Source organism: Arxiozyma heterogenica (assembly GCF_036370985.1).
Source record: "Arxiozyma heterogenica strain weizmannii chromosome Unknown scaffold_13, whole genome shotgun sequence".
Taxonomy (NCBI): Eukaryota; Fungi; Ascomycota; class Saccharomycetes; order Saccharomycetales; family Saccharomycetaceae; genus Arxiozyma; species Arxiozyma heterogenica.
The window spans coordinates 212,375-237,622 of NW_027042666.1; the positions used below are offsets into that span (position 1 = coordinate 212,375).

Genomic DNA, 25,248 nt, shown 5'->3' on the forward strand with positions numbered 1-25,248 from the left:
ATTTCTAAAACAGTTGTCGTGATACTGGCATCTCCTACCAATAGATTTCTCTTATAGCTAAAGGTGTTCTCCCTATAGATCATTTCAACTTTAGAAATTTCTAAATTGTGTGTTTATAGAAGACTATATTTGAAAGGTTTCCGTTCAGAGTGATCATATTGAATATTTGAAAATTAACTAAAGAAAAGCTACAATATAAAAAAAAAGAGTATGAGATTTAATATTTAATAAAAATGTGTAGGCATCATATGAGATACAGGAAAGTTCAGTCTGCTCTCTAACTACAAAATATAAAAACTCAGTTCAATAAAAGTATCACTGATTTAATATGGAGAGTGATTTAGAAAAATCAAGAAAGGCACAACACTTTTTAGATTTTGCTGAAGTATTGAAAAATTATGCAGCTGATTCCTTTGATGATGCAAAACAACCAGATGCATTTGCTATTATTAAGGAATATCGTTCGATTGCAGGTGAAGCAGCTTTGAGTTTAATTGATACTAAATTTCAAGACGAGTTACAAACTACATACACTAATTGGGAACTCGAGGCTCAATTTTGGCACATTTTCGATTTGTTGCTAGATTTCAGAACATCAGATATATCATTAGAATTAGAAGAAGCTAAAAAATATAATTCTAATTCAGTGTTTGAAAAAGAATTGTTACAAAATAACAGAGAACTTTACGAAATTTGGCTTATTATTATTTGGTTGCAAGAAAACATTAAAGTTCAGGATAAGCCTGAAAAAGTACCTGTCCACAAATGGTCTCATACATTTATAAATGGAGATTTAAATAGTGCAGACCTAGATTACCCTTTGAGGGACAGTAATGCCAAAATACATAAAGAAGACAAATCTGCAGATCACACTTTTTTTAAATATATTTATGAGCTATTACTATCTGGTAATTTTGAAAAAGTGTATGAAGAGTGTAAACTATCAGATAATATTACTCTAGCTATGGTTATTTCAGGTATGCAGGAATACTTAAATCCTAAAATAGACGTGCAATTCTCTAGTGAATTTACCAACCAACAGGGTATTAAAAAACATGCACTTTGGAGAAGAACAGTATATGAATTAGCAAAAACCGCAGAATTAGATCCTTATGAAAGAGCAATTTATTACTACATTTCAGGGACTTTATCAGATGAAGATTTAGTTGAAAGTTCCACTTGGGAATCTGATTTGTTAGTCAATTTGAATCAACTTTTACAAATTAACATTGAAAACTATTTACTTCAAAAGGGTAAGATTGACAAAACTGAGTTAATCTCTAATTTACCTTCAACCTCTCCATCTTTGGCAAATATATTAAATAACGCTTTTGCAAAATATCCTAGAGAAAGTAGTCATCCAATTAGAGTACTGATGGGCTCCATTATACTAAACACAATGGATACATTGGTGCATTCTTCAGTTAAAATGCTATTAGATATAATGAAAGGAAATGAAACATCAAATGAAATATTAGATGAACCTTACCTATTGCGTATCGTCACGCATCTTACTATAATATTAGACATAATTACCCCAGGAAAGGTTGATAACAGCGATAAGGTAAAATTAATCACAGCTTATAGTAGCATTTTAAAATTGAACAAATTGTATGCCTGTATTCCAATATATATCAAGTTTTTAAATGACAATGATGCACTAGAGACCTATTCATTCATTTTATCCACTATTTCAGAATCTGCTGATAGGAAAGAACAATTAGAACTAATGGATTATCTCCGACTACCTATTGCTAACATTTTAAGACGTACTACTCAACGTGTTTTTGTTGAATCAGAATCCATGTATATTCCTGAAGGAAATATTGTTGTCTCTTCAGAGATAAGTGGTATAGATAAACACACAATCCATGCTGTTGAATGGTTAATTGATGGAAAATTAAGCAATGATGCTATTAAATCTATTGTTGCTATGGGAAGAAGATTCTTGTTAAACGGTAGAATAAAATCGTTACAATATTTTTTTGACAACAATAATATTGAAGTTGTGATAAATTCTTATAAACTGGAAAATTTGGCAAATGATGATATTGTTGCAGATGACATCCAAATCAAAGAGATCTTAGAATACCAAAGTTTAGTGAAAAGTTATGAGATGTATGAAGAATGGCAAAAGGCCATCAAGCAATTAAATTCTGAATCAAATATTCCCACCTTAATTGGGAAATTTCAAGAATATACTAATAATACACTAGAACTTATTAAAACATTTTTAATTGAACTTACATCAAATGCATCAATACCTGATTATATGGTTCTATGTGAAATTCGTGCACTTTATATACCATATTTTTTAATTGAACTTCATAAGGGATTAGTAGAAGCTGCAAGATTGTTGAAAATACCAACATTTATTAAGAATGCATTAGAATTTACCTCATTAGTTGCAAATGAAACAGATTCCTTGTATTTATTATTTCAATCAAGTGGTAAATTAAAAGAATATCTTCAATTAATTGCTCATACCGCCACTTTATTGGAAAAAGAATAGGTGACAAACACTGTAGTTTTAGAATATATATATATATATCTGGTTGTAATAAAATATCTACCTAATACATCTATGATTTGCTATCGGGTTATGCTAATGCGTTAAATGATTATTTTGAAGGCACTTTATTATTATAGTAAAACAGAAAAAGGAAAAAGTAAAGAACCTCGTAATTAAGAATTAATTATGGTATTTATTATAGTTATGCTATGTTAACATGAAAATAAAATGGGTGTTATAATTGGTCAACAAAAAAAAAGACAAATTCAAAAAGAACAATATCATTAAAATGTTAATTATAGCTTATTCTGTTTTCTCATTGATCATTTTTTGTAATCTGCCGAATATTTTATCCCTGTATTGCGCCAAAGGATCATCTCTATCTGCTGGGAAAAATTCATTTCTTTCGTATTGTTCATCTTCATCATTATCTTCCCAGGGATCTTGATAATCATCTATATTATTTATTCCTTCATCATTGTCTTCATATGTGCTTGTATCTAGATCAATGATATTAGCATTTTTCAAAGAGTTTAAAATGTTGTCACTTTTTTCAAGTTTTCCAAATAATTCTGAATATGGAGCAAAACTTTCACTACGTAGTTTATCTGAAGTATGTGGTTCTTGTGGTAATTTAGTCCATTGTAAATTTTCGACTGATTCTTCATCATCATTATCAGATCCAAATAAAATGGAACGATCATCATCCTCATCTTCTGGATAGTCATTTTGATAATAATTTTCATCATTAGAATCCTCATCATCCGATAACTGGAAGTCTGAATCTCCATCACTATCAGGTATTAAATTTAAATCTTTATTTACGATTTTAATAAACCCAATATTATTGGTAGGATATTTCTCGAATTCATCTTCAGGGATTGTTTCTAAGTGATAAATATCGTAGACATAGTCTAAGCTAGGTAGTACAGCCACTTCTGATGAGAAATGTTTTCTACTTGGTTTTTTCGGTCTAGTAAATTTTTCTCCAGAATCTCTCTGTATCTTCAAATAATTATTTACCATTTGTGCAATTTCGTCCGGTAGTGATTTATCAACATTTCCATTCGAGTCTATATCTTTAGTATTTATGTCATCTGCGCTTTTAGAATTTTCATTTCGGTTATGTCGTTCTAATACAAAATGTTTATTATCTACCTCTTCAGATAGTTTCAACAAAGGTGTTGTTGTACTTTCCTTCTCGACGTATGAATCTTGATTAACAGTCCTAGTTAATTTGAATACATATCTTGCCTTTTTTCTTCTTTGCCCCTCATCAAGGACTATAAAAAATATACATTATTTCTGATTTAAAACAGTAGTGTTTTATAACAGATTTGTGGTTAGTATTTTGTAACATTCAAAGAGACTAAACAAAAGTTTAGGGAAGAAGAACAAAATAAATTAATTTCCTTCCAAAAAAATACTATAATAATGGGAATAATACATACCTAATGCCTGAACGGAATCTTCATTTCTTCTTCTTTTTACTCTAATAAATTCTGGGGCCTCATTCATTATGTAATTATCTGTCTTGTATCTTTTGTAAAAAAAAAAATACAATTTTTTGTCTCTACTATATTATTTAAATAAGAATATACAAGTTTGTATTAAGTATCGTTGGGGTTTCTTGTAGCATCAAAATATCAACAAAAGACTACTGGAAGTAATGGCAATATCTGTTAAGTATGAACTGTATGTTATTAAAGTTTTTTTTTGTCTCAAATCAAAATTGGTAATATTTGAAAAATGATGAAAAGATACAAAGACATCCAAAACAGGAAAAAGAGAAAGGAAACGGACCTAAATTTCCCAAGTTGATTAATCCACTCATTTTGTGACACTATAAAGAAGAACAGACAAGTATTTTGATAACACAGTTATAATATTCCATATGTTAAATATTACTATGAGCCAGTTTAGTTTCATCATTTTAATATAGGAAAGTAAGGTGACCGCATAAATAAAAATTAGTGTTTCCTATTTATTTCATTTCAATAAAATTGGTTTTTAATAGAAATAAATTCAAGTTCTTACAATCAATTAAACACCATTTAAAAAACAAAAGAGAAAAATGCAATATTTTGAGAGTATGACATGCCATTTTGGGGAACAAAAGGGAATAATACTGAATAATAAGAAATTAATCGTGCTTATTACTGGAGGGTCACAAGGTTTGGGGCTAGAACTTGTTAAGATTCTACAGAGGAAAGGTTGTACTGTGATAATTATTGATATAATTAAACCAGCCAACGATATTTTATCACATAAAAATATCTTTTTTTATAGTTGTGACATATCCAACTTGTTCCAAATACAAAAATTACACATTATAATTAAACATAGGCACGGTCCTGTTATGATTTTAATAAATAATGCAGGTATTCAAAAGTTATCAAGTTTAAAAGATATGGAAAATGAAGATATAGATAAAATTATGAAAGTTAATCTTTTTGGAACATATCTAATTACTTCAACCTTTTTAAACGATTTTTTAGTTCAAAGCCAAGGAATGATAATAAATGTTGCCTCCATTTTAGGATGTATTTCTCCTGCAAGATTATCCACTTATTGTGCTTCTAAAGGTGGCCAAATTGCTTTTCACAAATGTGTTACCAACTATATAAAAGAGGTCAATAAACAAAATAATATAAAATTAACCACTTTGCTTGTTTGTACTGGAAGAATAAATACTTCGTTATTCAAAGATGTTAACACATCATCGCATATATTGGCGCCAGATATTTGTCCAACAAAATTAGCAAAACAAATAATCCATATTATTGAAACCGGGGATGCTAACAATTTAAAAGGTCCTTATTACACCAATTTAATTAGTGTAATAAACAATTTAAATTGGCCATACAGAAAAATTATTAAGAATATTAGTGGAATGAACAATTCAACGTTAATTTAGTTATCATCAATTTAAAAAAAAAGAAAAAGGAAAGGAAAAACTGGATTTAAATGGAAATTCTTTTTTTTTTGTTGTTGTTTTTTATTATTTCATTTAAACAGGGAAATGTATAGGATGGGTTATATATTATCTTATTTAAATAATAGTATTGTTACCTATTTTCAGAGGCCATTTTTGGAGATTTCTCTTCGATTTCATAATTTGATTTAAGTTCTTTCCAAACTTTTAGATTTCTTTCTGCATACTCCTTAAAAGCTTTAGCACATATTTTCATTATTAAAGACCATTGATCTTGACGTATTTGAGAAAATATTGATAACTGTTTTTCTTTAATCTCTTTAGAAATGAATATAAGATCATTATTAATTACGAAACATATTTCTTTTAGTTCTTCAATTTCTTTATTTAAAGAATCCATTAGAAGATCAGGATCAATATCTTGATTTATTACAGATTCCCTGACCATATTAGCCAATTTATTAAATCCTTTGAATAACCTTCCAGTGTAACTGGTATCTTTATCATCTGGTAAACGTTGAGGTCTTTCGAAGGATATTTGATGACTTTTCCCCATCTCTTGATCAATGATTTTATCAATAGATTTGAATTCGTCTTTGCCTATTTGCAATTTATTTAGTTGATTTTGTTTATTTTGTAAAGTTTTTTTGATCATCTCCCTTTGAGCATATTTTAGTCGTTGGAATTTAATCAATTCTTTTACAGAGGAGGCCATATAGGTGATTTCATTTAATTTATCAATTATTGTATTATCGAATTTTGTAACTAACTTATTAGTTATATTGTGAGACTTGTCAAAAGCACTACTGAAATATAAAAATATCTCAGCCAAATCAAGCTGTTGGGATTCCCTATTTGAAAAATTCAAAAACTCTTGACAAAGATCCTTATAATCAATTGTCATATCTCCAAAATTTTTCATAATTTTTTTATTATATTTATATGCACTATTACAGATAGTTTCATATAGCTTGTAATTATTTTCTATAACACCAAAGGATTCAATAATATTTTCGGATTGATCGGATTTTAATATTGTAGCGTTTGAATTATTTTGTAGATCATTATTTGAATTAGACGATGTATCAGCATTACCATTGTTGTTGTTGTTGACTTTTAAATGTTGTATGGATGAAGAAGATGGAATAGGTAAAGAAGCATGGATTCTTGTTGTATTAGTTGGATCCAATGGATTACATTGTAGGATATTTTTGGGTAAAGTGGAAAAAGTTGGTGAATTTGTAATAAAATCGTTCCAACAGGGGGCATTAGGATTCAAAAACTCGACTAGAATTGATGTATTCATGATTTCATCGTTATCAGATAGAAGATTCAAAAAACTTGTCAATATTTTGACTCTGCGTCGTATAAATTTATCGTCTGGAGAATTTGAAGGACCATTTAATTTTGAAAGTGATAACTCCAAGGAACGTCCTATATCTGTTGGAAGAAGATAGTTTGCACTTGAGTTAGTTAAGGCTTTACTAAAGACTTTCAAGTTTTGTTTTGCAGGGATTGGGGGGATAAAAGTTGTTGGAAATAATCTTATTAGAAGGTTTCTTAGACTGTCAAAGTCACTATACCGTCTTCTAACAGAATTAGACTTGTATATTATGTTATAAGCGATATAGTTTCTGCCTTGTCCCTCTGATACATTAATAGTTTCAGAAATGATAATCTTGGGTTTATTGTTAGTGATATTGGTATGTTTTAAACCATTTGAATTTATATTATTATGAGATTTTTTTTGGAAAGTCAGTATTTTGTGATCATTTTTGGTGATATCAAAATCATTGATAGCAGTATCAGTATTAGTCATGGTAGTATTTTCTTGTGTATCTTTTTTTAAATATTCACCATTAGGATTTTTGATCTTATAAATTTTTTCAGTAGCCATTGTAAAAATTTGTGAAAGATTGTTATTTTGAGTTTGATTTTGGTTTTGGTTTTTTGTTTTTATTAAAAGATTTGAGTTAGAATTATTAAGAAATGGATTATCCTTCTGTAAGATTTTTGTATGGATCATTCTTTGAACATTTGTATCTTCATCAAGATTAGAATCAACAGTATTTAAATTTGTAGTTGTAGTTGTAGTGGTAATATTACTACTAGGAGAGGGAGAAGAAGAAGAAGAAGAAGAAGAAGAAGAAGAAGAAGAAGGAAAAGGAGAAGGAGAAGCGGTATTATTATTATTATCATTATTATTATGAATATTATTATGAGTATTTATTAGGTTAGTCTGTGATTGAGTATCAGGGATTGTTTGAAAAGAAGTAGTTGATTCCAATGAGGAATTACTATTTTTACTGTTGGTATCATGAACAATAGAAGAATAAGAATGATTTGAATTATTAGATAAAAGCTTAGATATATCTGATATTATATCAGAATCATAACATTGTTTTTGTATATCAGTGTCTTTAGTTGAATTTGATCCCATAATATTAGTATTAGTATTATTATATATAGCAATTCACTATTTTATGTATACTTAATAAGAATATTATTTAATATCATTCATATGAGGAAAACGATGGTTGTATTAGAATTCTAGAAAGGATATAGATAGATAGATAGATAGATAGATATATACAGATATGGATAATATTTATAAAGCCCTTTTCTATTCTTATAGAATTTTAGTCTTTTGTTTTTCGTTTTTTATTTTTTTTAATTTTTTTCTGTTTTTTTTTTATTATATAATAGCAATTGCCATTTTAGTTGGTTTATGATAAAAGAATATTAAGCTGTTAAAATAAGTGTGGATCTCTCTTTTATTTATTTTATTTCACTTCACCTCAATTCAATTCAATTTGGTGTTCGTTTGTGGTGATCTGTGTTTGCCCTCTCTTCTTTTTCTTTTTCTTTTTCTTTTGTTCTCTCCAAAGAAAACAAAATAGAAGAAATTAAAGAAATTGAAAAAAAAAAAAAAAGAAATTGTTGTAGGCTGTCCCCTAATTCTATTCTTGCTTGTTTTCGGATGTCTAGGTGTCTGGGTGTATTCACAATCACATTTGCAAAGGTGAAAAAAAAACGTTTCTTTCTTTCTTTCTTTTTCTTCCTTTTGTTTAATAAAAGGAAGAAAAAATATTCGAGATTATCTAAAAACGATGAGATAAAATATAAAATAATAATAATAACAATAATAATAACAGTAATAATTACAAAATATTATCACTCTTTATATCTATTCCTTCCCGAAAAGTTCTATTAATACTAATTGACTGTAATTCTGTATTTTCTTGTTGACTTGTTCTTCTTCTCCTTCTCTTTTTTTTCTTTTTTTTTTTTTTAACCATCCAAAGAATTTAAATATATATATATATATATATATATTTTGAAATGTCCATAAGTTCAGCTTTATTGAATCATCTTTCTTTGGAAAAACAATACAAAATAATTGAACAATTAATAGTTCATGATAATGATCTTGATCATGCTTTTGAAATAATAAATATTACCGGACCAAATATCATTAACATTAAAAATAATAATAATAATAATAATAATAATAATAATAATAATAATAACTTGGTCAATCATCTTTTCCAAAAAATCATAAATAAGATTAACTATTTTTTGATTTCAATAGATAAAGTTGAGCCAATCGAAATAATTCAAGATATCTTTTTAAATGACTATAATGATTTCATTTCACTATTGAAATTTGTCTATATTATACCCGATTTGTCAGACAAACTGAATTACTATATTCTCTCTCTATTGATTCGCTATATTAATGATCAAAAAGATTGCTTATTTCAAAACAATAATGACAATTCTATCATAAATATATTAGATTCACTTTCCAATAATAATAATTATAATGAGATTACCGATACCAAAAACCCATTAGATGAGAAATCAATCATCATTTTATTAAAATTGTTGGAAATAATTTGTATTCAAAATACAGATTCTCCTTATCACACTACTATCTTTACCTCTAATGATAAATTAATAACTTTGATCGATAGATGTTTATTAATTTTTTTAACTTGCAATATAGAATCAATCGCCATACAATGTTCAAAACTAATGAGATGGAGACAGGATACTATTATCCAAGAAATTTATTCATCTGATCTAGATCTAGATCGAGATTTAGATGGTTTGACCTGTTCTTATTTAATCAACGTTTGTTTGAATCAAAAAAATTGTAATTGGAAACTAAGAATCTTTTTGGCATTCCTATTAAGATCCTTGAACCATCCAAATATACCAACCCAATTAATGGAATTCTTTTTAAGTGATCAGTTTATTCTTTTTTTGCAAGCATCTCTAAATCATCATCTCGTTGAATATCGTAAAATCTCATTATCTCTATTGAAATTGTTTCTTAACAGGTTCGTTTTTACAGATAATCAAACTTTGATTGATTTAGACAAACTTTGTCAAACTAAACTTAAATGGCATCCCTCTAACTACTCTAAGATTAAAATATCTTGGAACAGGTTCATAAGATTATACGAAACAATTTCGCTGGACTCACATCTGAATAATATTAAATTCCTTAAAACAGATATTATAGGCTTTTTCAATGACCAATTTATCGACACTTCATGGGGGTTAATTCTATTCTCCACATCCCTCAAATCTTCCTCTGTGGAGATAAAACAGTACATGAGTTCATTGATGTTTGAAATAAAGGATAAAAACAGTTTTTTCTTTTCAAACCTTTCATTGACACAATCTGTTCTATTACCAGCTTTATTAAATAACTCCCTCTCTTTTGAAACAGCATTTGTTGGTTCGGATGATACTCAACTCAATGTTTGTCCCTACGGTGATTCTGTATCTAATTTATTCTATGAGATTTTAAGGCATTCTAAAGATGATCAAAGTTCAATTATGATTGAAACAATACTTAATGTTGTCATTGACACACCTTTTGTTCCTGCCAAAATTTATGGGATTTATGGTATGCACAGATATCTCGAAACTACTGATCTTTCCATTCTAAATAAAAAACATCTTATTCTAATCAAACAATTATTTGTTAACACTCAATGTAAGACCTTTGTATGGGATACCACTTTAAAATCTCTTTTATTTAAAATATTGAACTATATTGATCATGAATCTGTGACTTTATTTGAGTGGCTTAATTTTATGACTTTTTGTTTCAATCAATGTTTATGCTGTGATAGCATGGATATAATAGGGTCTCCAATCTTTGAAATGGAAGTCGAATCAGTTGATAAATGGTATCAAGGTAAGGAAAACATAATTCAAAATTATTTAGGTTCCAATCCTATGTTTGATGCTCTTTGTGTCATCTTCTTTAATGTCGAAATCAAGGAATATGATCTCGAATTATTGGCTACTATATCACGTTTAATGAAAATATTTCCTAAATTGAATAAAAATTTTGAATTACACAAATTATACAATGCTATTACCACAAGAATTACACAACTGATGACACCAGAAATGTTAATTGACATGACAGTGGATCATCTTTATCGTTGTGCCTATGATATTGTGATTTACAATGATCCTTTGGCTACTATTGATAAATCTATTGATTTCCATTCGTTGTTTAATTATACTCTAACATCATTTTCCCCAAATAAATTGAGATTTTTAGTCTCTTTATCTGAAAGATATAACTGTGATTTGGCTTTGAATTTTGATAGATTTGAAGCATTATACTTAGCAATGATTAATTACATTGATACTCAAAATATGAATAATACCAATAAAGATGATGTTTATGGAGACTTTTTCAAATTAATTCGCTTGAATATATCTAGGAATGATTGTGATTTTGGTTTTTGTGAGAAGATCTTAGCAGGAATGATTATGGGAAAGGATGTTTGTCACAGTATTAATAGACATTATAGAGATATCGAAATACTTAAAATATGCTCTCTTATTTGTGATGCTGCTGATTCCGAACATCTACAGATACAAAATAAATGTTTTAAGATTGGTTGTACCATTTGGAACAATTATGATGATTACAATGCAAACACATTAGTGCGGAAGCTTTTAACCTGTCTTATAAAATGTATTTTTACCCCAAATAATATTTTTATTGCAGTTTCTGATTCTTTCTCGCTACAAAGACAAAATCTTGAAAGATATATCAAAGAATTATGCGCTATAGGATCTACACAAAGGGGATTTTTACCAATATTATCTAAGCAGTTTGAATTGTTCTTTAAGAAATATAAATATGATCTTAATACCTCGATTTCTTATACTTGGCTATCATCGATATTGGTTTTGATATTTATTCAAGAACCAACACAAGAGAACGATTACCAGTTGGAATCTGTTATTAGTCATCTATATGATAAGACATTTATCAAAATGAGTAAAAGTTATATTTCATTATACAAAAGAGCTTATGGAACTCATGAAGTTTTTTCACAGGTGTCTATAATTGTAGGCTTAATATTTAGTGGCTCATCATTTCAATTAAATTTCATCGACTATTTAATTAAACAAAATGATATACCAAACGGGGATAAATGTAATGAAAGAATACGGGTACTTAAATGGCAATTGGTTTTGGTGAGTTTATATGTCTCTTGTAAAAGCCAATTGATGTCTGAAATAGAAGATGTCATCAAATCTGTTCTTTCTAGTTTAGAGTCAGAGAATTCAATGGAAACAAGAATCTACAAAGAATGGTTTATTGCATATTGTTTGAGCATGTTATATAAAGATGGTACAAATAAATTTGATTTCGAAACAATACTGTTCAACCAATTAGGTGATCACAGTAAACCTCTTTTAGTAGTAAGTGTTGAAAGAATTATTTTCCTTGTTTTAAAATCACAAATTAGAAATGTTTCTAAACGACTTTTAACTAAATTTTTATTTGCAATTGTTTCCAATGCAACTTCGAATAAGCCATTAGTAAGACACTTTACTAATTCTTTAATTACATTGTTTTGGCCAATATTTGCTGAACAACTCCAATCGTATCCGATGAAAGATATTCTAAAGAGTCTTTTTAATAATGCTAAAGGCAATCCAAATAGTGTTGGCAAAATAAGAACAGGTGATGCTAAAGCATGGGAATTGTATGAAGATATGACATTATCAGGTATTTTTGGTAAGGTTTCTACCCGAATCATAGGACAAGGACAACATAGAATCCCATCTCATGTATTCAAAGAGTATAACACTCTGGTTGATAAGTTCGAAGATTTATTTCCAATTGGTAAAGTAGAGGATAGTAATTTATTAACTACATCAAGGAGGTACTCAAATAACATGAATGACAATTTGGGTAATGAGAATATTAAAAGATCAGAATTAATTGTTGTTGCTTCACTAGTCGACAAACCATTTAACTTGGGTGGCATTTGTAGACTATGCGACGTGCTTGGCGCAAACACAGTTACAGTGCAAGATTTGAAAGTAAAAGATAGTCCACAATTTAAAGATGTATCACTTTCTTCGGAAAAGTGGATGCCTATGGAGGAGGTACCTCTAGATTCTATTTCTACATATATGCAAGAAAAGAAGGCGGAAGGTTACACGTTAATTGGTTTAGAACAAACAGATAAATCTATTCGATTAGATGGTAAATACAGGTTTCCAAGTAAGAGTTTAATTTTATTAGGAACAGAAGCTTATGGTATCCCAGGTCCGTTTTTGAAGGAACTGGACCTATGTCTTGAAATTCAGCAGCATGGTGTCATTAGATCCATGAATATTCAAACAGCCACTGCTGTGATTGTCCATTCATATACTATTCAACATTTATAAAGACACCAATAGAAGTAAACATAGGTAGTTGAACACTCTTTCTTTATGTATATTAGAGATCAAGAAAAAAATTAATAAAAAAATGATATTATATATTATCACTGAACAAACAAAATAAAACAAAATAGATTCTGTTATATATATTTCCTTATGCCTTTTTTATGCATCATATCGGAATATTATATATAAATTCGGGTGGATATTAAGTTATTAATTGAAACATTGAATTAAGAATAATGTAATGTAGGTGGAAGTTAAGCGAATGTAAGAATACTAATAATAAAAGTAATAATATTATTCAGAGTATTCATTAACCATGTCATAAATAAATGGAATTAGGTTTTTCTGATGTATTTAAAATCTCAGAATCAGTGTCTTGTTTTTTGTCCCTAGTGTTTGATATGTTATTCTTTTTGGGTAAACCAGATGTCCTGAAAATATTCTCTTGGTTTAATGCATCAATTCTTTCCTCATAATTTTTTAAAATGATATTATTTTCATTTAGGGACTCGGAATATAGCTGTAAATCTTTATAGTCAATACTATCCAATTCATCAGCACTTAAATCATCTAATAACTCATTATCCTCATAATGGTATTCCCTACCTTCAATTTTATTTATATAAGCTTGCAATCTAGCATTTGATCTGCGTAGGTGTTTTAAGCTATTTTCAATTTCTATTCTAATATTATTCAACTCATCATTTGACATATCCCTAATGGCTGCTTTGAATTCTTCGATTTGGACTGGTTCTTTTGTTCCACTTGCAGTATGTTTCATGATTATTTTCTTATTGTTATGTTAATGTATTGTAAGATTTATCTTGGTATAAGCTTTCTTGGATATTTATTCTTGAGAATTATTAGGGTATAAAATTGCAATTATTTGTTACATAACTTGAAGTATAAAATAGAAAACGAAGAGCTAATTATGGCATTTAATATAATTTTCTATAAAAAAATATACATATATATGTATATATGCTTGTGCGTTTATTACCAACCCCCGTTTTTTATCTCTCCACCTCTCCTTATAAAGGGCTATACATAATGAATTATGCCTGTCAAAATTGCATCGCACATCTTAGACACCAGTTTTGGATATTTATTTCCTCAAAGGGAAAGAGCAGCAGAAGAAGGCAAATTTGACGAATCCTAATTATACTACACAAAAAGTCGTCGCTTCTAAAGATATAACACAGCGTAGTGCCAGAAGTTTAGATGTAACTATTGTTTTCAACTGATCACAAGATGGAAATTAATCTCATTTATCAAAACCATACAGTGTAGTTACATACAAATTTTCAAGAACTCGACTTGCTTATGTAGATAGAGATATATAATTTAACTATAAAAAAAGAAAGAAAATAGAAAAATAAAGTTTATAATCATACGAAAGAGATCATTAAATATAAACATTATTTGTAATATATATTTAAGATAAGGAGAAAAAAAAAACTTGTTTTAGTATGTTGTTACATATATAAAAAAAAGATTAAACTCTGCCAAAATGGCAATAATAAAAAAAATTTGGATTAACAATACAGGTATTTAATATTGGTCCTTCTTTTTTTTTTGTGGAAAAAAAAAAAAACGTTCATTTATTAATTCCTATTCTTATTATTGTTGCTGAGCTTGTAATTCTTGACCATTTTGTTGAGATTGTTCGACAGAAACTGGAACTTGTTCTGGTTGTGGTACAGCATCGCCCATCATAACAGGCATTGGACCACCGGGTTGGCCTTGTGGAATGAATGTAGTCCTCTCTTTACCCCATCCAGTTCTTAAGTTTCTCCCTTGAAAGTTGAAGTTAGCTAAAGCAACAATACATACAGCAGCTTGTTCATGAGTATCGTACTTGATAAAACAACAACCTTTTTCTGGGTAATGTGTGAAATCTAGGATGAAACCAAAGTTTTGTAATAATGGGATTAAATCAGCTTCAGTAGCAAAATGTGGAATATTACCAATATAAGCGGTGGTGACTCTTGGTGGGGCCCTTCTGATCATATCGTCAATGGCTTGTGGATTAACAGGTGGTGGGATCATTGGACCTTGCTGTTGTTGTGGAGGAGGAAGTGGAGGTTGTGGTTGATTTTGTTGTGGAGCCATACCATCCATTGGACCATTCATTGGTAGCATGCCATTTTGCTGCTGCAATGAGGCAAATGAAATCATACCGCCTCTTCTGTTATGATTATTGTTACGGAAACCACCACGACGGTTCATGTGATTATGGTTATTATGATTATGATTGTTATGTTGTTGTGGTTCACGCTTTGTGGCCCAGTTAATTCTAATTGGTCTACCGTTCAATTCTTTTCCTTGCATCTGATCCATGGCAACTTGAGCTTGTTCTTGATCAGAGAAGGATACAAATCCGTAACCTCTTGATCTACCTGTTTGCATATCCCACATGACATGTGCTTGAATATAAGATGGGAAATCTTTAAAGGCATTACTCAAAGCTTCGTCATTGATATCAACGTTTAAGTCACCAACAAATAAGTTAAAGGTGTTTTCATCGGAAGTCGATTGTTGAGATTGGAAAGCTTTGTTAATTTTAATCTTGTTGTTTTCGATTTGAATACCATTTAATGTCTGCAAAGCAACAGATGCATCATGAGCTTTTAAATATTCAACAAATGCATAGTTTACATGATTATTTTTCTTATCTACCATAATTTTAACATCAACAACTTGGCCAGCTACTTGGAAGTATTGTTTTAAGACATCTTCAGCAATTGACTTGTCTAAGTTACCGACATACAAAATTTTATCAGAGGTTTCCCTGCCACCTTGTGTAGCATTAGCAGGGACAATATTGGTATCACTCTTTTCAGAACCTTCTTTGCTTTCTGGTTCAGAGCTTTCTTCGTTTTGTTCCTCATTTTTTTGTTTTTCATCCTGGTTAGAGGATTTGGAAGTGGTAGGTTCAATTTGGGTGTCTACAACTGGTTCATTTTGTTGAGAAACTTCAACTTCATTAGCTGGTGGGTTAGCTTCTTGAGAGGTAATTTGTTCTTGACACATTATATCAAATAAAGTAGAATAATTAGTTAATAGACTAGATGAGATTCGTAAAAACAAGATCTAAAATAAAATTGGGTGGGAAGGAAGCTAGTATATTCGAATTTTAATTTATTTTTCTATTGAATACCTAACTAAAATTCGAGTGCTTCTTGTATATTGAAGTATTTTCCTTCTTCTCGACCTCTATTCTTTTTGTTTCTTGGTATATGAGAATAAGTCTCACAATAAATTGAATGGAATGTATAAAGGTAAAAAGTTAGTCAAAGTCTTGACAAATTTGAAAAGAAAATGAGAAAAAAAAAATAGAAATGAAGAGAAACAAATATATGTATATATGTATAACTAAAGGAGGAGCAAATTAGCTAAATAGTATGTATGCTAATCTTTTTACTGTTTCTTTTCTATTGTTGTTGTGTAATGTAACTATCTAGATAGTCACCGAAAAATAGATCCTCTTATTCCAAATAACAATACTAAATTAGTGGTCAATGTCAAGTTGAAGTGACGAAGATAGAGTAAAAAGAAAATTTTCTTATGATTATAAGTAACAATAATAGACAAATCAATGAGAAATACCGTTTGTAACATGCTTTAAAGTATGTTATGGGTAGTTCATAAAAGTACTCTCTTCTTTTAAATTTTTCAAATAAATAAACCAAAAAACAAGAAACGAGAGACAAGAAAGAGGTAGAGGAAAAGAAAGAATTTTAGTGATCCTCGGAAGAGAGAAGACTCGAAAAAACGAAAAAAAAAATTGTTTGTACACATTTGTCATTTTCCACGAGATAATAAATTAAAGTGACCTCAAAAAATGGAAAAGAAAAACAAATAGAAAAAACAACAAAAAGAAATTTTCCCCAGTAGAATTATTCCCAACATAGGGTTACAAAAAAAATATCTGCAAATCGACAATTTTTTTATAGATATTGTTCATGAAGTGTTAGGTTTCTAGCAGTTTCTTGAAAGAGCACATTGGCAAACTCTTATGAACCAATATTTCTATGTTTAAATAAGTTATACTTTTTAAATTTTATAGTTGTATATTTTGCAGTCAGTAACAAATATTCGTGAATATTTATATAAGTCAATGTATTATTTTAAAGTATAGTCAGTCCCTTTATGTTGTGTCTTTTAATATGTAAGAGCAAACTTTTTAATTGATAATATGCTGGTTTCTTCTATCTATGTGTTTCATATCTAGTCATGTACACTACATTACTCTTCGTATTGACTATAGTCCATACATTGTCTGTAGTTAAAGGAACCAATCTATTTCTTTTTATATTACAGATGATTATTCATTTCATATTAGAAGAATATTTCGTACAGAATGATATTAATACTGAACAATAACAAAAAGAATGGTTCCTAGCGGGATCGAACCGCTGATCCCCGCGTTATTAGCACGGTGCCTTAACCAACTGGGCCAAGGAACCAGTTCATCTCCGGCTCTTGTTGTGGAATAGAATAGTTATAACCATCAAGATTACATAAGATCCTGAATGAATCTAGAACCAATTAGTGTATTAATAAGCCATACATGTGCTACAACATTAGATGCTGCATAATAAAAAGATTGGATTACATAAGATCTTGGCAAATCTAGAATTTACCTATTGTTTTATTAAGTCCCACGTGTATTACTAATCACCATGATTAGAGAATTGGGATGCAGTTCTAATCCAGTAGTGCACCTAAATTAATATAATAAATTTTAGGGTTTGGATCACTAAACTTATTAATGCACAAATTTGAATAATCGATCGAGCTCCAGAAAACATATAAAAGGACAACGTTTTCAGGAGATAAAAGATCATCTTCCATAATCGTTTCTTGTAAATAATTTATATATTATGTATAAACAAAATAGAACAAGCAAGTAACAAGTCAAGTAACTTCGAATAAGTACATTAGCTCGATATAAGCCGCTTAATATATAAGACCGTTTTAGTAATTATACTATCGACTATAGTTGATTACTGTCTCGATTATTTGAATTACTATTAATATTATTTGCGCTTCCCTGGAATACACAAAGAACTTCACCACACCATACTACAACAGCTCTTGTTGTAATATAAGATGCTCAGATTCTTTTGTATATTTTGGGGAGGCGCAAATAATATTAACAGTTATTTAAATAATCGAGACAGTAATCAACCATAGTCGACAATATAATTACTAAAACGGTTTTATATATTGAGCGGCTTATATCGAGCTAATATATTTATTCGAAGTTACTTGACTTGTTACTTGCTTGTTGTTCCATTTATGTTTATATATAATATATAAATTATTTACAAGAAAAGGTTATGGAAGATGATCTTTTATCTTCAGAAAACGTTATCCTTTTATATGTTTTCTGGAGCTCGATCAATTATTCAAATTTGTGCATTAATAAATTTAGTGATCCAAACCCTAAAATTTATTACACTAATTCAGGTACACTAGTGAATTAGTAACTGCACCTCAATTCACTAGTTATGGTAATTGGGTGCACTACCGATAAACGGTACAATTATTATGGTCATTAGTAATACATGTGTGACTTATTAAAACAATAGGTGAATTCTAAATTCGTCAGAATCTTATGTAATCTTACTGGAATTAATTTTTTTATTATGCAGCGTCTAATGTTGTAGCACGTGTATGGCTTATTAAAACAATAAATAGTTCTAGATTCATTCAGAATCTTATGTAATCTTGTTGGTGATAATTCCTCTATTATACAACAACTTTTGCTAGTCATAAAGTATATTATTAACATCAAGATTACATCAGATTCTGAGTAAATTTAGAATTATCTATTATTTTAATAAGTCACCCACATACTATCAATGATCATAATAATTATGCTGTTTGTTATTAGTGCACTTAAATTATTATAATGAATAAATTAGGGTTTTTGGATTACTAATCCATTAATATATCAATCTGAATAGCTGATTGAGTTCTAGAAAACATATAAAAAGACAACAATTTCTGAAGATAAAACCATCTTTCATAACTTCTCTTTTATACATAATTTATACAACATTGTTGGAAGATAAAAGTTTTATTACTGTTATTTTCATAATATTCTCAATATTATATTAAACAGATTTAGTATACAAAATTATAATAAAGTTCTTCATTTTCTTTCTCTATATATAACATAGAAGTAATAATACACAAAGATTATAAATAAGATAAAAATAATGTATGATGAAATCCTTGGCTTTATATATGTTAACATTAAGCCATTTTCCTCTACGAACAGTAAGATATTTAATAAACAAACTCAACAACCTTTGGTGACCTCTCAACGATTATTACTCAACAATTTATCGTTTAGTGTCTGCTAAAATCTTATTGTTCTATTTATTTCATTATAGAACATTTTATTCCAACAATAATATATAAAAAATTCTACAAAGAATAGAAACATGATGTGAAAAAACTATTAATTTTATATATGTTCATATCTAACATTTCTCTTCTATGGATTGCAAAAATTTACCAATTTGTTTTGTTCAAATTTATTGTTAAGTAAACAATACATAATTTGAATTTTGATATAGATTTATAACTGCTAATAATTACGCAAATATTATTTCAATTAATTACAAACTATTTTCAAATTACTCACACCTAGTAGTAAATTTACAAAATGGTTCTAAAAGAATTAAAAATTTCAAAGATAAAGGTAGTAGTTCTTTAGAACTAATTAATGTAAAAGATTTATCAAAAAAAAAATTCACATTTCAGCGTAGCTAATAAAAGTAATCATAGATATTATGAAGATTTCAGTAAAAACAAATATGATAACTCATTATTAGGAAAAACATGCAGATATAATACCAATGTAAAAAAAATTAGGCATGAAATGATATTCTATATTTTTCCAATACCCATAGTTTTTTCAACTAAAAATTTGAAAATACCCCATAGATACCACTCATTTACTTAAATTTTATATGTAATATTTTGATTGAAGAAAATATATTAAGATAACTTAATGACAACTCATCCATATTATGAATTCATTTTCTATATTGCTATATATCTACGAAAAAACATTGAGAATATCAGCTTACACCTAGAAACATAATATAATTTTCTTAGAATCAACTGACGGTGAATATTTTAGTGAGTGGATACAACAAAAAAACTTTTTAACAATAGTTAAATGTAAATATCACGTTTATTTTCACATTTTTATCAAGATGCTAGCAAAAATTTGTATATAATTACAAAATGATAGTTGGCAATCATTTGTATTGCTGTCTATCATTGTGTAATTCACTATCATTTAGAATACCTTGTTTTTTGATCAAACTAACATCGTTAATGTCCAGTTAAAATGAAAATTAAACACATAATTAGTATTTTATAATAGGGTTATAAAACAAAGTTCTCTCCGACAACTATTTTTTTTTTAACAAAGATTTCTATATGAAAAATTTTAAAGGGACACCGCCGCTGGGAGGATTAAATTTCTCAACCCTATTCTTCAAATATTTTCTTTTCTTTTTCATTTTTTTTTGATTTCTGTTTTTGTTTTTGCTTTTCCGGTTGTTGTCTATATAGCACTACACATAGGCCTTTTATGATTATCTTCTTATTTCTATATTGGTTTATAATAACTAACAATTATACAAAAAGTTGCCTCTGCCGAGTATAACATAGCATATATATATATTTATAAATCCTTATATGGCAGCTAACCAAGAAAAACATAGTTTGTGATTTGTCTTCATTATATTTTTTAGTCATACTAGTAAAGCTTTTATTAAGATAATGGATTTCTATGCTTATTTTGTGTTACTATTTGTGGTAATCCTTTTTATTGTTGTATTACCCATCTTATCAGGGATAGGTACTTTTAAATTAGATAATTCTAGGAATGTCAAAAACGCAAAACAGAATGGAAGTAAAAGTGATGTATTAAAATTTAAATTAAAAAAAGAAGAAGAATCGTCTAATGCAGACGAAATCTCCACTGGGGTTTCATCATCTACCATTAGTACATCAAAAAAAACGGGTAAATTTGAAATTGATTCGAAAACTGGATTGAAAAAACGTGTTATCGGAAACTATGCCAAGAATGAAGACCCAAATACTTTCGATTTTGATGTAGACGAATTAATCAATGAGGATGCAGAAGAGGAAAAAAGAGAACTAACAAAAAGATATAGCAAATTTAAAGGAAGAGAATATGAAGCTGCAGAAAGTTTTGTTTAATAAAATCAAAGTTATAAAACAAGCTATAAAATGAAGTCGCACTTTAATATCTTCATAAAAAAGATACATAATATTTATAACTTATGAAAAAAATTCTATTTTGGATAAAGTATCTTTTGATTTAACATATATTTTCTAATAACCAAGAAAATAAAGCCTTTAACTAAATTTGATGATAGATATTTGAATTGTATTTGATTAAATTAATAATATCTTTAGATTGCTTCTTCTATAGAAAGTTTGTATATATAATTTATGTTTTATAATGTTTATAGACTATTTTTTATACTAAAGTTGTTCTATGGAAGCCTGACGTCCTCTTTTTGATTCAAAGTTATAAAAACTTATCCAGTTATACATAGGCTGAATGATTAGCCTTATTTCTTAGTATTCGGATTATGTTGGATTTTCATAATTTGTTTCTTTCATTTGTTAGGACTTAGTGATAGTATTTACGCCGTCTTAATCAGTATGATCACCTATATTACTACAATCAACATCTTTTTCAACTACAGTAACTTCCTGCTCGGGATCTTCAAATTGTGCAATGTCATCATCCTTTAATTTGCCAGTAGATTCATCATAGTCATATTCATAGAATAGCATGAATACACCAGGTGTTGATAAAACTTCAGCTTCTTCAACTACATACACAGTTTCGTCAGATATTCTCCACCAAACACCTCTATACTTTCTAAATGCAATATAATGACCATAATTATGAGTACCATAATGAATAATAACGGAACGTAAAGAATATGTTAGTGGGGAAGCAGGAAGACTGGAAACTTTGGGCAAGATATCCAAGGAAGAACGCTTTGTAGGTTGAAATTCCTCGTCAATTGGTTCATCATCCCTTTCTTCACTATTACTGGAAACATCACTTTCATCATAAAAATCCCCATTAGACTCTGATTTCAATGCGTCCTCAGAAGTGAAATTCTGAATGTCATCTGAAGAAGCAAATTTCTGATCTTGTATATTATTCCCTGCCTTAACAACCCTTCTCCTAATTGTATTTCCTAAAGAATCTGTTTCTTCTAAAAATTCAATTCCTTCGTCGTTTTTTTCACTACTTTCAAAATCAGAGTCAAATTCACTTGAATCTGATTGATATTGGCCAGCTAATGGGTCATAATTACCAACATTTCTATGTTTAGATATTGAATATCCAATACTTTCATTGTCTTCTTCTTCACTATCTTCAAATTCTTGTTGAAACCTTTGATGCACTTTAGCATAATATTCACCTCCAATATTTTCATCTTCGCTAGATTCTTTAGCGACATCAACTTTTTTAGACATAGGTAAACGAGCATCTAGATTAATCTCCTCTGGAGAACAACACCACTGACTCAAATTAATTCTTGACTTAAATAACACCCTGGAATTATTTTTTCTCATCATATATGTCCTTGTGTCAAATACAGACCTATTGATATGAATTGATAATAATGGTGGCGGCCGTGATATTAGAATTTGTTTAGATTTAGAGCATTTTCTCACCATATTTTCTGTATGCAATTTTTTATAATCAATATCATCAATCACTGGCTTCTTCAATGTATTAGTTATTAGCTCAACTCTCTCTTTCACAGCATTCACTAACTTAGCTGGAACCTTCTTACTGGATGAAGTCATTTGCTCATATTGTTCCAAAAGATGGGATCTGACAGCCTTCAACGCGCAACGATTACATTCAACACCTTCAATAATTTCTGGTTCCGACCATTTATTTAATAATTCTGACAATTTCAAGGTAGAACCGATATTCTCATTTGGCAAATTAAGACTCAATCCTGAAAATACTGAATATCTAATTCCACCATTCTCACCGCATGTTAGACACCCAATTCTTTCTACTGTAACTCCATCTAAAGGTGTTAAAAGCTGAAAGGGTGTATAATAATGATTATCTTCATTATTTAGCTCCTCATCCAACATAATATTAGGATCAATTTGCTCTGTAGGAATATAAACTGTTCCAACTTTGTCTAAATGATCTTGGTTCAAAAGAGCATCAACTGGCAAATCTCTTTTCTTTACTAATTTCTTCTCAGAATTAGTGGATTTATTATTATTAGTGTTATTTTCCTCATCACTACTCACTCCTTGTTTTGTCTTTTTAATATCTTTTTCTAACTGAGATAATAATTGTTGGAAAAATTCTTGCGCATCTTCTTGATCATATCCTAACAAGATATTCTTATTTGGACCTGCATCCATAGTCTTTAATAAACCATTTGGACGAAAATATTTTCTGTCTTTATAATACTTTGCATTAAGCTTATCAAATAGTGTCTTGAATGCAACACTAAATTTTATATTTGTTAAAGATTTCTCATCGGCATGATTATCATCAGAATGCGTTTTTATAAAATTGTCCAAAAACTGATTTAATTCTTTAGAGGATGCTAATGATTGTAAAACTGAATTCATAAAACATGTGTTACCATCATTGACAAGACCTGCAACATAACCACCACGTCTAAGTATTATATCATCTATTGAATTAGAGTAGTTTGGAAGAAATCTCCTCCTCAATTCATTCACCATTCTTAGAAGAAGATTATATTTTAGTCTGTCCGTGAAAATATAAAAAAGTAAAGTTAATAATAAGATCAGTAAAAGAATAGATCCTTCCAAATTGAAGAGATTCATAAACAGTTAAAGATATTGTGCACTCAATTTCTCTTTTTTCTGTTTTTAATTCGTTAAAAATTGTCTACAAAATTAACAAATTATATTAAACAAAGATAACTTCAACTGTAGTGATATCTATAAAATTAGGTCGTATATCTATAATATAACACAGATAGATATTAAAAAGAAGCCGAGAAAATAAAGATGATTAACAAAGCGGTTTTTCTCAACTTGCACTTAATTATTTATGTCGTTTTAAAGTATGAATGTCTGAACTAGATAATGGGTAGATTCTACACTCTGATACTCTTTTCTTGTTTTGGAGTTACAATAATCTTGATGTTCATCTAATTCTTCTTCTATGTTTTCAGCTTCATTAAAAAAACAGTATAAATAAAAGAAAAATTCTTGAAATATTCTAAATTTTTCTATGGTAAAAAATTCTCAAAACTCATTATATACGATATGGTTATAAATTACCATTTTTTTATTATATTTAGAACGCTTCTTTTTTCTCTAGTGTGAAAAAAGAACAAAAAAAACAGTTATTTTAAATTATTAGTGTAAATATAATTCGTTAATAGTTGCTGATTGATCAGATTGACGTTCTTGGTAGACACATATTAGGATATTATCCGGATTCACTAAAATGTTTTGCGAGCAGTTTTTGTACAAAATCATTAATTGCTTAAATATTAATAGCAAGAATATGAAGATTGAAAATATTGTGTTGTATATATTAGTCTGCATATATATTATATAGTTTAGAATAAAATGTTAATATAACCTTGTATATTTGAGTAACTAGTGATAGAATATAGAGTTCATAGTTGTTTGAATGAAAAAGGTTTTGTACAAAGATGATTCTTTAGGTTTTTAATCATAATGATATAAACTATATTGAGTATAATCTATACTATCTATTGCAAAATTATTATTCTAATATATAATGATTAAAGGGACCCCCTATCCCCCTGATTTTTCATTGAGAGATGAATAAAAAATAAATATAAGCATTAACTAAATAAAATGATGTATTGAAAATTCTTTAATCGAATTAAAAAATATATGACTAAAGTTGCTTGTTTATATAGTCTTAATTCCCATTGAAAATAACTGTCTAAAATATCTTATTTATGGTGTATTATATATTAAACACATTTCTAAACAAATG

General features: G+C 28.6%; 9 protein-coding genes and 1 non-coding gene across 10 annotated transcripts; 4 read left to right on the forward strand and 6 right to left on the reverse strand.

The window, feature by feature from the left end:
- Window positions 1-328: 328 nt before the first annotated feature.
- NUP84 (Nup84p) lies at window positions 329-2,512 on the forward strand (the record flags this gene model as incomplete). The annotated part of the gene is made up of 1 exon (XM_064857398.1): window positions 329-2,512. The coding sequence occupies one exon, from the start codon at window positions 329-331 to the stop codon at window positions 2,510-2,512; it is 2,184 nt and encodes a 727-aa protein (XP_064715704.1).
- A 303-nt stretch (window positions 2,513-2,815) lies between these two features.
- IWR1 (Iwr1p) lies at window positions 2,816-4,030 on the reverse strand (the record flags this gene model as incomplete). The annotated part of the gene is made up of 2 exons (XM_064857399.1): window positions 2,816-3,795; window positions 3,964-4,030. 2 exons carry the CDS (start codon window positions 4,028-4,030, stop codon window positions 2,816-2,818), a joined length of 1,047 nt encoding a protein of 348 aa, XP_064715705.1.
- A 556-nt stretch (window positions 4,031-4,586) lies between these two features.
- Window positions 4,587-5,429, forward strand: PWA37_000734 (short-chain dehydrogenase/reductase; the record flags this gene model as incomplete). Its single annotated transcript, XM_064857400.1, has 1 exon — window positions 4,587-5,429. The coding sequence occupies one exon, from the start codon at window positions 4,587-4,589 to the stop codon at window positions 5,427-5,429; it is 843 nt and encodes a 280-aa protein (XP_064715706.1).
- A 151-nt stretch (window positions 5,430-5,580) lies between these two features.
- On the reverse strand, window positions 5,581-7,887 carry ATG20 (Atg20p; the record flags this gene model as incomplete). Its single annotated transcript, XM_064857401.1, has 1 exon — window positions 5,581-7,887. The coding sequence occupies one exon, from the start codon at window positions 7,885-7,887 to the stop codon at window positions 5,581-5,583; it is 2,307 nt and encodes a 768-aa protein (XP_064715707.1).
- Window positions 7,888-8,789: 902 nt separating this feature from the next.
- On the forward strand, window positions 8,790-13,175 carry TRM3 (tRNA (guanosine(18)-2'-O)-methyltransferase; the record flags this gene model as incomplete). The annotated part of the gene is made up of 1 exon (XM_064857402.1): window positions 8,790-13,175. The coding sequence occupies one exon, from the start codon at window positions 8,790-8,792 to the stop codon at window positions 13,173-13,175; it is 4,386 nt and encodes a 1,461-aa protein (XP_064715708.1).
- Window positions 13,176-13,494: 319 nt separating this feature from the next.
- Window positions 13,495-13,956, reverse strand: TMA17 (Tma17p; the record flags this gene model as incomplete). Its single annotated transcript, XM_064857403.1, has 1 exon — window positions 13,495-13,956. One exon carries the CDS (start codon window positions 13,954-13,956, stop codon window positions 13,495-13,497), a length of 462 nt encoding a protein of 153 aa, XP_064715709.1.
- Window positions 13,957-14,795: 839 nt separating this feature from the next.
- PUB1 (Pub1p) lies at window positions 14,796-16,208 on the reverse strand (the record flags this gene model as incomplete). Its single annotated transcript, XM_064857404.1, has 1 exon — window positions 14,796-16,208. One exon carries the CDS (start codon window positions 16,206-16,208, stop codon window positions 14,796-14,798), a length of 1,413 nt encoding a protein of 470 aa, XP_064715710.1.
- A 1,361-nt stretch (window positions 16,209-17,569) lies between these two features.
- On the reverse strand, window positions 17,570-17,645 carry PWA37_000739. Its single transcript has one exon. It is a non-coding gene; the product is annotated as a tRNA-Ile (tRNA).
- A 3,342-nt stretch (window positions 17,646-20,987) lies between these two features.
- EXP1 (Exp1p) lies at window positions 20,988-21,431 on the forward strand (the record flags this gene model as incomplete). Its single annotated transcript, XM_064857405.1, has 1 exon — window positions 20,988-21,431. The coding sequence occupies one exon, from the start codon at window positions 20,988-20,990 to the stop codon at window positions 21,429-21,431; it is 444 nt and encodes a 147-aa protein (XP_064715711.1).
- A 462-nt stretch (window positions 21,432-21,893) lies between these two features.
- UBP1 (ubiquitin-specific protease UBP1) lies at window positions 21,894-24,092 on the reverse strand (the record flags this gene model as incomplete). Its single annotated transcript, XM_064857406.1, has 1 exon — window positions 21,894-24,092. One exon carries the CDS (start codon window positions 24,090-24,092, stop codon window positions 21,894-21,896), a length of 2,199 nt encoding a protein of 732 aa, XP_064715712.1.
- Between the last annotated feature and the right edge of the window lie 1,156 nt (window positions 24,093-25,248).